Source organism: Prionailurus viverrinus, chromosome E2, assembly GCF_022837055.1.
Source record: "Prionailurus viverrinus isolate Anna chromosome E2, UM_Priviv_1.0, whole genome shotgun sequence".
In the NCBI taxonomy this organism is placed as follows: Eukaryota; Metazoa; Chordata; class Mammalia; order Carnivora; family Felidae; genus Prionailurus; species Prionailurus viverrinus.
In genome coordinates, this window is record NC_062575.1 from 8,436,638 (window position 1) to 8,451,434 (window position 14,797).

General features: G+C 48.2%; 1 protein-coding gene across 3 annotated transcripts in view; it reads left to right on the forward strand.

The window, feature by feature from the left end:
• Nucleotides 1-14,797, forward strand: part of CDYL2 (chromodomain Y like 2) — a 173,196-nt gene that overhangs the window by 78,240 nt on the left and 80,159 nt on the right. The window contains exon 1 of one of the 3 annotated variants that reach the window (XM_047836618.1): nt 713-772. The exons of the other annotated variants lie outside the window; for them this stretch is intronic. Within the exon in view, the coding sequence (XP_047692574.1) occupies nt 770-772 (3 nt within the window). The 5' untranslated portion in view covers nt 713-769. Of the gene's footprint in view, nt 1-712; nt 773-14,797 lie in introns of those variants that run through there. 3 annotated transcript variants of the gene reach the window in all.

Genomic DNA, 14,797 nt, shown 5'->3' on the forward strand with positions numbered 1-14,797 from the left:
AGGATGGCAGCGATCGTTCTCCTCAGTGTTCTTGTCCTGGGGGGGGGGGGGGATCATTCTCATCGCGATTTATTGTACTCCTGGTTTTGTTCGGGCCCTGGGGACACCGAGGAGGATGCCTCCGACTGCCTGCGAGCAGGTGACATTTTTCTGGGGTCGCAGCGGAAACGTGTGTGCCGTGTTCAGAGTCTCTTGAGTATGAGCACATCATCTCTCTGTGGCCACTTCCTCGTGATGATAAGATGTGGGTTCTCTCTGGTTATTTTAGTCTATTCTCTTATTCAAGATCAGTTACCCCCATAGTGACTCTAAAGAAAGCCTTTAAGCAACCACACACACTCCATTTCTGAAGTTGGTTGGGCTCTCAGGGTTTAATTTTAAAACCGGAAACGGTATTGCAAATATTACAAGCCCACTGCCGCGGTCACTCACTAACGAGCGAGTGTAGCTGCAGCCAACCCTCATTTGTGTACTGGCCTGGGAGGAAAATGCATCCTGGGGCCCAGGGAGAAATGCCCGGGGACTTGCATTTCGGGCAGCAGCGACTTGTTCAGAAGCCACACCGAAGGCACGGGTAGACAGTTCCTGGCAAAGTGCCCTCGACGTTGAAAGACTGTCAGCAGAGCACGGTGTTCCTTTGCTCTTTAGAAGAGCGCACACTCATCGCCCGAGTATTTCCTGTTGGGATCAAATGAAAACGACAACAAGGTTCGTTGGAGGCATTCATGTGCGTGGCTTGTTTGTGCACTGCCCGGTCATTGGGCACTAAATGGTGAGTGTTCGCAAACATGGCAGGAAGTAGCATCAACTCTGCACAGGCAAACCTAGTCCCTAGTCCTTGCTTCATTGGTTTCCTGGCATTCAGAGTTCTGGTGAGTGTCAGTGGTTTCCAGGATCCAGCATGGACCGGACGGGGAGGGAAGGGGAATGGAGGTGTGCTCCCAGAACCAGCTCAGTGCGTTCATCTCAGTCTGTGTGCATGTTATGTAGTCTCGGGGCCCTGGAGAAGCCCCAGTTCCCTCTCTTCCCACCTTTTGCTCTGTCATTAAAGGCTGGTAGCTTTACAGTATGGAGGCATGGGGGGCAGGGGACACTGTTGGGAAATGATCCAGCACGGGGAAAATGGATGGTGCTTTGGAAGCCCCCTGAATTAACAGTGTTTAGAGGCAGAAATGCCAGAGGAGGGCTGGGCTGGGAAAGAAGGTGAGCAAGGAAGACCTCGGTTTCCCCTTGGGCCGATTCTCTTGCCATAATCTCTGCGCAGACAGACACAAGCTGTGAGCAAGGTGCTTCCTGTCCTCCATGACTGCACAGCGTGAAGCTTGTTGGGGACGTCCTCCTTGTTTCCTGTCACTATGTCTAGCCTCCTAGGACAGATGGCAGCACGAAGGGGCTCAGGATTGGGATCCCAGGTGACCGTGGTTTCCTCCAGGGAGCTTGGGGTACGGATACTTGTTTGTCTCAATTTTGAGTTGCTGGCTGGTCCCCATATTGGAAAAGCAGGAACTGTCCACAGAGGTAAAAACAAAATTTATCGCATGCCAACGACTAGTGAGTGGTCTTGTTAAAATGAAGACTCGCAGACCCTATTCCCAGGTGATGATGCAGAAGATGAAAATGATGGTCATGATGATCTTGGCTTGTATTGAATCCCTAGTTCAAGCTCACGGTGGGTAAGGACTGCATCTGTCTTATGTAAGGCTCTATCTTCAGGGCCTCTCCTGGGACTGGGACATAACAGGTGCTCATTCACTACTTGCCAAAAGAATGTTCTTCTCTTCAGAGGAGTTCTTTGGGAACCTCAGGAGCTCTTGCTCGGTTCTCTGGGAGCATTTAAGTTACCAAGCTCAGAACTTTGGTCTTGTTGCCTAGAACAATTCTGCCTGGCTTCCTGATTCTGCTCCTGGATCCCTGCATTGTTCCCTGACCCTAAGTCCTTGCCTCCTCTGTACCCTCCTTGTGTTTCCAGATCCCAGGCCCTGCCTTGCTCTGGTCAGTACCTTTCTTCGGGACTGGCATTCTGTCTCCACAAAGGCCTGGCTTCTGGGACCCTCTTACCTGGGCAGGTTTCCCCATGCCACCTGCTGGCCCACTGTTCTGGGTTCTCCATCCCATGACCCACCACCAACCATCTGCTGCTGAAGCCTTTGGCATCAGGTTAACACTGAACAGACTAGACTTAAGCTCTTTCAGCTACATCTTAGTATGTAGTGGCCAGTTCCGCTCCTGAGCCTGGCCAACTCTCCTCCAACCTGCCTTGCATCAGAGTGTAAATCAACTGTGTTTATGATGGTCGGGCGATATGGATCTCAGGTAGTGGGGTAGGTAGGCCTGGGTTCAACGGCTGGTCCTTGAGCAAGCACTTCAACCCTCCAAACGTCAGTTTCTACATCTGTAACTCTGGTATGATGGTCCTAACCTCTTCATCAGTGAATTGATGCGAAGAGCAAATGGATTTGTGCATGTCAGGTGCTTAGTGGAATGGCAGCCATGAGGTTGTCACTGTTTTGTCTGTTATGTGACAGTTTCTCATCCGTCTTTAAACAAGTTGTGAGTTTTACTTGCAGATTATTTTGACAGTTATTATGCATCAGCATTTTATTTTTTTTCTAGCATTTATTTTTTTATTAGCATTTAATTTGATTTTTTAAATGTTTATTTATTTTTGAGCAAGAAAGAGAGAGCACAAGCGGGGGAGGGGCAGAGAGGTGGGGAGACACAGAATCAGAAACAGGCTCCAGGCTCTGAGCTGCCAGTGCGGGGCTCGAATCCACGAATGGTGAGATCATGACCTTAGCCGATGTCGGACACTTAACTGCTGAGCCACCCAGGTGCCCCAACATTGTATTTTAAATTAGGTCCCTCGGTTTTGTGCAGAGCCAGAACAAAACCCATGTCTCACTCCCTGTGTGTTGATGTAGCAGTAAGAGCGTGAGCTTGGGGAACAGTCTTGGGTTACCCTACTGGCTTGGCCATGTGACCAACTCACTTAACCCCATCTGAGACTCAGTTGCTACATCTGTAAAGTGGGGATAATCACCTTTCATGGGTTTCTTGGGGTACTTCGGTGCCAGTGCTTGAAAAAGCACCCAATCTGCCCGGGACAACAGAGGCACATCACACATGTAGGGAGAGCTGGGCACCCTTTGTGCCTCTCTGTGAGTCCTTGTAGCGTTGTTTGGCCTTTCTGGTGAGAAACTGAATCGAAAAATGCCTTCCCGGTGCTCCCCTCTTTTGCCTTCACCGACCACACGGGAGAGCTGTTCTAACAGCCGTGTCACATTTTGCATGCCAGGGAGTCTCTGGTATATGATCGAGATTCCTCCCCCACCACCCTGCATTCACTTGTATGCCCTGTTATTTGCACCCTTGTAATTAATTAATCGCTTAATTATCAGCTTCCTGTCTGTCTTCTACATACCGTGGACAACCCCCAGGGTCAGGGGCCTCATCTCTCCACTCCATGTGCCCAGCATGTCTCATGAATGCCTCCCTGATAGTGGAGAAGACCTGAGAAGGGATCCGGCTCAGTCTCCAATTTTCCACGGAGGTTTGCGCTTCTTGGCTCCAAGAGGGGCAAACAGCCTCCTTAGATGGCGCCCTGGGAGAATCTTGGAAGGAGGGCCGGGGGCTTTCGAATGCCCCACCTCAGGCTACCTGTGTCTCTGTTGGCCTCTCTTTGAGGCAGTGGCTGTGTTCAATGTTTTACCATTAGGGTATCTTAGTGTAGTGCCATCAGGAAATTCAGTCCCCCTTGGACTGTAAGATGGGGCCCACTGAAAATAGTGAGGTGGGAAAGAACCGTTGATATTCAAGATCATCATAGAAGACGCACAAGATAGTCCAGGATTCTGTGTAATCCCGAAGGTGAAGCTGCTGGGTGTAAGGTTGGTTAGTTAGGAGTGGCTAGCCTCCACACTCTGTGTCATCTGGACTATCTCCATCCATCCATCCATCCATCCATCCATCCATCCATCCATCCATCCATCCGTTATAGGATTTTGAGTATCTACTGTATATCAGGAGCCATGCTACGTACTGGCATATTGGGTGAGCAAAAACAGACATATACTCTTGTGAGCAGTGGGTAGAACCTACAATAATCAAATAGTCCTACTAAAGGATGCATAATTATGAAGCAGCAAGTGCTTGAGGCAAAGGACATTTAGGAAGGATTCTTATTATGGGGAGCCACAGAGGAGGCTCCTTTCTGTGGAAGTGATATTTGAGCTGGTTTAAGAATAGGGAGCTAATAGTTACTGAGTGCTTTTTATATGCTAGGTCCTGTTGCAATTGTTTTTACCTAAGTTACAAGTATTAACTCTTTTGTTCTCATAATGACCCCATGAAGCAGCAATGATTATCATCCCCAGGAGCAACTGAAACACAGGGATGTTTAGGTCTCTGCCCCGCCCTCCCCCCTGGGGCATAACTACAAGTCATTGGCAGGGCTGGACTTTGAACCCAGGAAGTCTGGCTCACAACCCAGTTCTCCTTGAATCTAAGGAGTGGGTTGGAGTTAATTGGAGGAAGAGGTGTGGGAGATGAGAGCACCCTCCAGGGCATCAGGGCCAGGCCCTTAGGTGAGGATGGGAGGTATAGACGATTCCAGAAAGCAGCAGGCGAATAGAGAGTGAGGAGGCAGGAGGTGTAGGTAGATGTAGATGCCCAACTTCAGTGCCTTGTAGACCATATGAAGGATTTTTCACTTTTTCCTTTGGGCACTGGGAAGCCACTGGAGTTTTTTTTTTTTTTTTTTTAATTTTTTTTTTTTTTCAACATTTATTTATTTTTGGGACAGAGAGAGACAGAGCATGAACGGGGGAGGGGCAGAGAGAGAGGGAGACACAGAATCGGAAACAGGCTCCAGGCTCTGAGCCATCAGCCCAGAGCCTGACGCGGGGCTCGAACTCACGGACCGCGAGATCGTGACCTGGCTGAAGTTGGACGCTTAACCGACTGCGCCACCCAGGCGCCCCGCCACTGGAGTTTTAAGTGGGAATGGCGCAGAGGGGTTGAGTGACAGGATTAGATTCTTGTTATGATAAAGAAATCTCTCTGGAAGCAGTGTGGGGAATGTGGGGAAGGTGGCTGAGATCAAATAGGTATTTCCTTTTTTTTTGTTTTAAGTTTATTTATGTATTTTGAGATAGACAGTGACATTGTGAGCAGGGGAGCAGCAGAGAGAGGGAGAGAGAGAGAATCCCAAGCAGGCTCCGCACCTCCAGCACAGAGCCCACTGTGGGGCTCAAACTCACAACTGTGAGACTATGACTTGAGCCGAAACCAAGAGTCAGACGCTTAACCGACTGAGCCACCCAGGCGCCCCTGGAATAGGGATTTCGTCTGGAGGGCTGCTGGGAGGCTATGGCCTGCTCTTCCAAAATGGAGAACCGTAAATGTCTTAGAAAGAAATTCAGGAGGTAAAATAACAGGTCTTTAATGTGACAGGTAAGGATGGAAACCCCGTGGTTGTCATGATAACTACTCTCCTCCGACAGGTGGCTTCGTTGCAGTGTCAGTGGTGGTGCTTATGGTCTCCCAGCGCCCTGGGTGACTGTTGACCATGAAGGTGTCATGACTTGGGGCCCACAGAATCCCTGTGTCCTCCCTCAGGCCTGTGTCAAGATACAGGAAGGTAGTGTGTGCTCTCAAGTCCCTCCCCCTTTGGGGCCTGAGCCAGACACAGCATTTCTGCCTCTTTGCTGCTCTGGTCCGCGCAGCCATATAGTTAGCTTACTTGGACCAGGGTCCCGGTTCTGTCGGTGCGACGTTGCTTCGGTTCCACTTACTTAGATCTCATCTCGGTCGCTCCTTCAGGGAGTGAGATGTGTCCACTCAGATGCAGGAGCTTAACCGTCCCTCAGTGGCTATTGATATTCCAAACTGGGGATTATGTCTGATGCTGCATGCCTCCCAGGGCTGCGAGCCTGTTCCAAGGCTCTGGAGACCTCCCACTTGGCGGGATGGATTGCAACACCGTATCAGAGCTGCTCTTCGGCATCTTCCTGTCCACAAAAGGAGCTTTTTAAATGCTCTTCTTTCATCTGATCTCTACAGCGGAGTTTTTGATTAGATGCGATGATAGTCTGGGGCGCCTGGGTGGCTCAGACGGTGAAGGGTCTGACGTCGGCTCAGGTCATGATCTCACAGTTCGTGGGTTCGAGTCCTGCATTGGGCTCTTTGCTGACAGCTCAGAGCCTGGAGCCTGCTTCAGACTCTGTGTCTCCCCCTCTCTCTGCTCATCCCCCACTCACTCTCTCTGTCTCTGAAAAATGAATAAACGTTAAAAAGATTTTTTTAAATGTGGTATCAGACTATCAGTCTATTTTTGGAGTAATTCACCTTTCACTGAGCAGCCTTAAGTGAACCTTAGAGTTAGTTGGATTGAATATGAAGAGCAGAGATGGTATTTCTTCTCAGGGTTTCCAGGTTAGCATCTGTACGAGGTATGTTTGGATTTTATGGAGTAGAACAGCTGGGAAGCAGAGAGAGCTAGTGTCAAGGATAGGCTAAATGACTTTTTTTGAAGTGTCCAGAACTTGTTGCAAAGTCTAACCTAATGCCCAAGACGCAGAACAGGTGTATAAATGGTGGGTGACAAACCAGGTCGACAGCAGCCTCTTGGTTTATCTATTTTGTGGGTGTTAGGTATTAAGACCCTAAAAAGTATCTAAGGCTGTAGGAGGAAAGGGCACCCCCTGCACTTCAGGGGCTAACAGGACAGAGGCTCGATGTCAAGGCTCAAGCTAAGTGGTCTGGGTTTGGGGACAGTGTTTCAAGTCTAGTGTTGCAATTAACATCGCCACAAAACAAACCATCCCATCAGTTAATTGTAAAACATTATTATTTTAATGCTCCTGGATTCTGTGGGTCAGGGATTCAGACAGGGAATGTGAGAATGGCTGGTTCCTATTCCGTGGTGTCTGGGGCTTCCACTGGGAAGACGTAAAGCCTGGGGTGGCTCGATGGCTGAGGACTGGAACCGTCTGGAAACATTTTTGCTTGCACGTTTGATGGTTGGTACTGGCTGTTGGTGAGGACCTGAGTTGCGCCATTGGCTGGAGCACCCACGTGCGGACTCTGTGTGGGGGCTTGCTTAGGCTTCCTCACGTCAGGGCTGCTGGGTTTTAAGAATGAGTGTCCTGAGAGAGCATGGTACAAATGGATGGCTCTTGATTCTCTAGCCACAGAGCCCCACACAGGATCACTTCCACAGACTCGAGAGAGGCAGGGTGGTAGAACAAATAAATGTCAAGATCTCGGTCATCTCTAGATGACTATTGACTCCGATTGAAGCTAATCAGAAGTTCAGAGGGATATTTTGAGCTCTGGGTTAAGCCTCAATATGCAACTGGAACATCTTCGACAGTAACCCACAACTGCTGCTACAGGGCATCTAAGTGGCCATTTGATTTAATTTTAAAATGACTGCCAGTCTCCTGAATGGTGGTTTAACAAACGGCAGATGACAATCTGGTTGAGCCACCTGAATTTATTTCAGACTTTTCCCCCAGTGCACTGTGCTCACAGCCCCTCTCAGCTCGCCTCAGAACTTCATCCAGCTCGCTGTCCATCAGTGCGTTCGTGCATAATTCCACCGCCCCTTGCACGCATCCACCTGGCACTTAGTAAGTACCTACTATGCGCTGGACATCGCACGGGGCATTATGAGCAGGAGGCGGAGGAGAAGACAGAGCTCAGTTGATCCTAGGCCATACCCTCAAGGGCATACCCACATTGTCTTGGAGAGAGATTCTTGTTCAAGTTTGCATGCAGCCAAGTGCTTCGTTTATGAACCCACACCCACTGGACCTCGGTGCCATTGGCTTCCAATGTCTGCGTGGCCTCTCCTCTCGTCCCTCTGTTAGATAATGGCAGAAAGTCCACCTTTGCTACCAAGGAGGCCAGGACACTTTGGGGCTGGATGTCATTGAGCTGGCAATACCCAATGGACAGCAAATTGACGAGCTAGCTGTACATCCTACGTGAATCGGATGAGGGAGAAGAGATGTGTCTGGTGGCCATTGCATTTCCTTTTAGCCCCTCGTCTCCTTTTCCTCTCAGAGCTGTGCCCTGCGGCTCAGGGCTGCGTTACGGTAGGCACCTGCCAGGGTGGGGGCATTCGGAGTTTCCTTCCCAAGCGCCCTGCTCGGGCCTACAGAGCGCTCCTTCCTGCCTCCTTCTGGCCGCCCGCCTTCTCCCATGTGGCGGAGGGAGGTGCCACTGCCCCTGTGCGGCTACCAGGGGGCAAGGGGGGGGTGGTTTGGGAGTGTTCATCTTCTCGCTGCTGTGGCGAGGCAACAGGGAGACCTGAGGGGCTAGCTGATGTGTGGAGAGGAGCCGGCAGCCAGCATCCACGCGATGCTGACGAATGAATCCGAGAGAAGTACAAGGGCAAATGAAGGACACCAGGCAGCGATAATCTACACCGGCGATTTCACACACAGACCCCAGGTGATCAAGTGGTTACTTTTGAGGGACTTTCTGGACATGACTTTAAAGCGGGCACAAACTTAATTGCATTCAGTTGAATCACAATGAGCAGGGGTTGGATTTTTTTTTTTTTTTTTTTTTTTAGCGAGAAGAACATTGCTTAACACTTAACACTCTCTTGCCTCCCAGTCTCACCGTCCCCTACACATACTGGTGGAAGCTGGTTGGCCTGATCCAGTGTTGGTTGGATAATGGATCCTTCAGGATCCTGCATCCTGTTGGATTCTGCATCCCTCAGTGTCCTATCAAGTGTGTTCCTTCTGGGGACATCAGGCCTGACGTAAACTTTGGGAGTAGAGGCAATAGGAGGTGTCTCTTGAAAAATTAAGCTTCAGATTTAATGAGTATTTATTAAGCCCCTCTTAGGGCCAGGTGTGTTTCTCATAAAAACATCTGTTCCACAGAACAGCCATGCGAGAGATACTGTTATACCTGCATTTCTGAAGAGGAAAGGGAGGCTCTGAGAGGTAATGTCGTTTGCGGAGGTCACACAGCAGGTAGCTTCCATTGATTCCCACAGCTGTTAGGATGCAAAGCCTGAGCACTCTGGTCTACAATGCATCCCAGGTGTTCAGAGGAGGAGAGAACTCTCTGGTGTGGGAAGGCTGACTCATGAACTGTTCATAAAAACAGGACTTTCTGTTAAACATTCCAAGTAATTCCGCCTTTGCCCCCTCCCAGGTGTGCGTGCAGGCCTGCCTGCCCACCCTCAACCCTCCCCACCCCACAGTCAGCATCTGGTTCTCTGCATGAGATGTTGGGCTGCTGAAGAGATTTTGACCCCAATGGCTCAAGATACGGACTTCGTATTTTTCCATTGGGTGATTTCTCCTGTGCTAAACATGAAAACACCTCACTTCCTGTTGGCTGTCTGGTTTGTCCAGAAAGTCGTCTTCATTGGTAATAGCCCTGCTTACATCAAACCCTCCCACCCGCTTTTCTCCTATTAACACAGTCAACGGGCAAGCTTCGAGTTGTTTGCCAGGCATTTGACAAAACCTTTACTTTCTGTTGGTATGTTTTGCCCTGTGTGTTGACGTGTTGCAGAGGGACTATTGTTTCCCTATTTACAGCAAGAATCAGGGCTGCAAATTAGTTTTAGTGACTACTGAAGATAACCAGCTGTGGTTCAGGATTCAGATTGGTCCCGTTACAAAAATATGTATTCAGGAAACTAAAATTTCAAATCACTTCCTTCACGTCTTGAAATAAATAGTGCGTTGGGTATGTGATACGCAGTGAAGAACTATTTCTGATTTTTAGCACAACTGAAAATTAGCATATTTAAAACCCTTCTTGGTGACTCGGCTTTCTAAAAATTCAAAACGCAAATCCCGCTTGTGTGCGCATGTGAGCAAATACCATTGTCTTCTCAGCTTTTGTTTTCATACTATTCAGTTTACATCCCTTTCTCCCCCCTTCACTTCGCAAACAATATGTTACGATCGTTTGCCATTTGGTTACACAGCCTTTGTAATTGCAATGCTTGTAGCTGTACAGACACACACACACACATTGGTATCACAATGAGCATCTTCATGCACACATCTAGTTTCCTTTTTCATGTTGGATTATGCCCACAATCCTCACTGAATTATGTTTTACTTGGCCCAAAGATATGGGATTACTTGCTCAAAGGACATGGACAGAACCTGGTAAATGCTGGCAGGTGACTGCTACAAGGGTAGTAGCATTGTGTAATGCTGTGTTACTGCCTTTAAGTAGTCAGCCATGAAGAACGTTCTTCCACGTACGGTAGAGCGTGCTGTCATGTGACTTAGGTCTTCCTCAACATCACCACGCTCTCCAGAATCAGGGCTTACGGGAAAAGCGGGGGTTAAGGCACAAAAGTCAAAACGTTTGTCAGGGACAGTAAAGAAAGAAGGGGGCACAGTTTTGCACGTAGGAAGCAGTCGAGAAACACACCGGCCCACAGAAGGGGCTATGAGAAGGCCAGCAGCGTGGGAGTGACCCCGAGGTGGGGCGAGGAGGGCTGCCTGACCCGAGGACGGCGTGGACGGCACGCACACGGGAATGGAGGCAGCGGACGGCCATGTGAGTGTGTGCGCGTTTGGTGCGTCCTCGGGGGCTCCGTTCGGCCGGCGTGGGCTTCTGCCTCCCCTAGTATTTCTCGCGGGCGAAAATCGTGTACCAGCAGATGCCAGATTCACATTAGGCCCCAGTTGTCCCCTCCTATGATTTACGTTGGAACAGATTTGTGCTTTCAAAACAAGTTCCAGCAGAACTCACTGTACCTTTCCTATTTGTATTTTCTCTTGTACGGCAACTTACGCTTCTATTCCATTTGCAAACGGGCTGCGTGGCCCGAAGAGCATTTTTATCTTTGTATTTAAAAATAAGAATGTAGATAGGTAATTGCCTCATCTTGCTTGATAACAAATAAAGATTGCCTCAATTTTACTTCATAATAAAGATTCCATCATTACCTGATTCCTGTCTGCTCTGTCTTCATTATTTGGAACCGAGAACAATTTGTACTCCAAAATGAGTGTCTAGTACTTTCCCTTTATAAGGGGAAAAAAACCACATGTCATTCATTCATTCATTCATTCATTCATTCAATTTTACAAGGAAGTCTGACTCTCAGTGAATATTTATCAATTGCCTCTTGGGTACAATGGTGCCTTTTGCAGTCAAGGGGTAGGTTGAGTTTTCTCCTGGATGGAAATCCTGTCTGAGTCTCATCCTCAAAATGGGATGTGTTGGCACCCTTGGAGGAGAGTGGTGAGGCTGTCCCCTGATAAGGATGTGACTTTTTCTTTTTTTTTTTTTAATTTTTTTTTTCAACGTTTATTTATTTTTGGGACAGAGAGAGACAGAGCATGAACGGGGGAGGGGCAGAGAGAGAGGGAGACACAGAATCGGAAACAGGCTCCAGGCTCTGAGCCATCAGCCCAGAGCCCGATGCGGGGCTCGAACTCACCGACCGTGAGATCGTGACCTGGCTGAAGTCGGATGCTTAACCGACTGCACCACCCAGGCACCCCGGATGTGACTTTTTCAATTCCTCTTGGATGATTGAGTTTCCTCTCATGTATCCATCCCATTCTGCTTTTCCTTTCTTTAAAAAAAATTTTTTTAATGTTTATTCATTTTTTGAGAGAGAGAGAGAGACAGAGTGTGAGTCAGGGAGGGGCAAAGAGAGAAGGAGACACAGAATCTGAAGCAGGCTCCAGGCTCTGAGCTGTCAGCACAGAGCCCGACGTGGGACTCGAACTCAGGAACCGTGAGATCATGACCTGACCTGAAGTAGGACGCTTAACCAAGTGAGCTACCCAGGGGCCCCTCATTTGGCTTTTTCCATTGACCTGACATCTTCCTCAACCTTCCGATGGGATACTGGGGAGGGAAGGGCACTGCCTTTGCCCCAGCAGTGAGGAGCTTGGTGCCGGAGCCCTTCTGGAAGGGATACCATCTGCCTTGCTTTCTGGGTAACTGTAAGGTGCTGTGCTGTAGCCTGCCTCAGTATCCTGACGTCCTACTGGAGAGAAAGCACTTATGGTCCAAGGGACATCGACGATCTCTTACTAAAGTTTTCCTAGAAAAAGGTGATGAAATGCTTGTGCCTTATATTATAGTGTCCTTGAAATACCAGTGCTTAACCCATGCCCGGGCTCACATAAACTGCGTTCCCCTAACTTTATGGGGCTATCTCTATAGAGTGCTGGACTTGGTCATTCTGTTATAAACAAGGATTTTTTTTTTTTACGTAAACATGAATTCTGTTAAAAATTAGGAAAGGATTATGACCTCACTGTTGGGTCTGGACATCAGAATGATGCCACTAAAATGTCTGGAATTTAGGGAAGCCAACCTGAGGAGGCTTTGGGTTCTGGCCTCTCTGAGGTCGCCTTCTTTCCAGGGTATTTAAAATCACACAACTAGAGAGGGTAGCCTTGGCTGTCTGGAGTGTTATAGTGAAGAAATAATTCGCTCAGTGCTTTTGTGTACTACATTCTGTGCGGAGCATCTTGGGTTCGTCTGGGGGATTGGGGTGGAGGCTGCGATTGATTAGTGATGTCTGGCATGGGTGAGTGGAGGGTAAGAAAGGAAAGAAGGGAGTTAGTTGGTGAGTATTCAGAGAGCACTGCGTGATGTATCTGACTGATCAATGAGGCAAACAAACATTTTGTTCAACTCAGGTATTTGAGTTTTTACTGGTCACTTTCACTGTCCAGCCCCCCCCAACTGCATGCACACATCTGCCACCTTGTGCAGCTCAAGAAGTCGCCTCATGTGAGCTTTGGGGTTGAGTGTAAGGTGCTGTGAGGGGCACACAGAGAGCTGTGCAGCTGGGAAAGGGGGAGTGGGGCCCCTATGCCTACCTGGATGCAAGGTTTGATTCCAGCACGTTGGTTACACAGGGTGAGGATGTTATCCAAGGCTGGGCAAGGCTAGGTGTGGTTCTGGGAGGGGATTGGGGAATCCCCATCAGGGAGCAGGACTCAGGGGAGCCCATTTACAGGATCCAGGCATGGAGTAGACCCTGGCCCCTATGTTCCAGTTCTGGGGGAAGGGCTGGTCACTTGTCTCTCTCCTTGAGCCCAAGGATGATGCAGGGTAACCAGAATGGTCCCTAGAGGACCTCACAGTCCCTATGGCCCGAGCCGCCACAGGCTGACTAGGAGACCTTCTGTAGGGCATCTGGGATGAGTGGCCATTGACCCACGGGCACCTGTCTCCACCAGGGGATGTTAGGGCAACCCAGGGTACAGTGGACTCCAACAGCTGCAGCCCTGTCCTGAATCTGGGAAGGTAACAAGCCTAAGGCTGCCCATTCATTTATCAAACATTTATTGGACACCTACTGTGTGACAAGCCTCATAGTTCACGGTTGAAAGACGTAGCTTCTGCTAACAAGGAATCCACAGTGTAGTTGGTGAGATAACTTAGTTCATCGTAATGCTATAGATGTAGATTTTCTATGAATAAAAGGAAACTTTGTAAATATAAGAGTATAAAGAAGATAATTAACTCTAATCCTACTTCCTGGAAATAATATTCCTATTAACATCCCTTCTGCCCTTTTCACCCGTGTGTGTGTGTGTGTGTGTGTGTGTGTGTGTGTGTGTGTGTTCTACGTGTTTGAGATAATTCTATAAATAAGGTCTTATATCCCCGTTAACATTTTCTTCTTTTTGTTGAGGGTTATGTGTGTTATGTGCTACATGACGGAGCTAACTCTGTAATAAAATTTTGTATTGTGGTGTATCAGTTGTAGACTCAGTGGCTGAAAATAAGTTCATAATTTCTCATGATCGGTGGGTGCCTGTGTTGGTGACATCTGGGCTCACTCATGTAGCTGGGATGGAAGGTCCAACAGGGCCACACCCACCCTTCTGGCTTGCAGTTCTGGCCGATGCCTGGATACCTCATGTCCTGTCATTCTTCAGTAGGCTAGACTAGCCTCTTCATGTGGTGGTTTCAGAGCAGTGAACCAAGGAGGCAAAAAGTAGAAGCTATAGTGTCTCCTAAGGCTTATTTAGCATCTCGAGTTGAATAACGTCACTTCGACCACATTCCGTTGGGTAAAGCAAGTCACAAGGCTCGTCCAGATTCAAGGGTTGGAAAACAGACTCCACCGCTGATGGCAAGAGAGGGAAAGTGGCACTGCAAAGGGGCATGGGCACAGAAAGATTGGTTCACTGAAAGCCATTACTGGAACAACCTAGAATTCCCTGCAGTTATGAAAATCACTGTGTTTAATATTTCATCACTTTAATATTTCATCACTTATCCACATCATTAAAGCCTATTTGTTAGATACAATTTTTAGAGCATGCATGTTTCCTCTTAACTTCTTTGTGAGAGGGTTAGGTTTTAGTTAATTTCCCCGTTAACGCTGCAGTAAACATGCTTGATGCTTTGCCAAGTTTTCGGAGTCCTTGAGGAGACCTTGCTGGGTCAAAGCACAGGGGCTGGTGAAGACTCGTAATACCTATGGTCACAGTCCTTTCTGAAAGTTGTACTATTTCACAGTGCTGCCTCAAGCGTGCCCATCCCACCTCCCCCTCGCCAGCTTCAATGCATTATTGATTTTCAAAGAAATCATTGCTAATTTGATGGATTAAACACCACAATCTCCTTGTTTTTGTGTACATTTTTTGTTCTTTTATGAGATAAAGTGTTTTTACATATTGAATAGCCATTTGTGTATCCCATCTGTGAACACTTTCTTCCTGTCCTATGCTCATTTATGTACATTTCTTGATGATATTCTTGAGATCCTCATAGGTTGATTTATTAAGTAAGCTTTATCTGACATTGGCCTTGGTTTTTT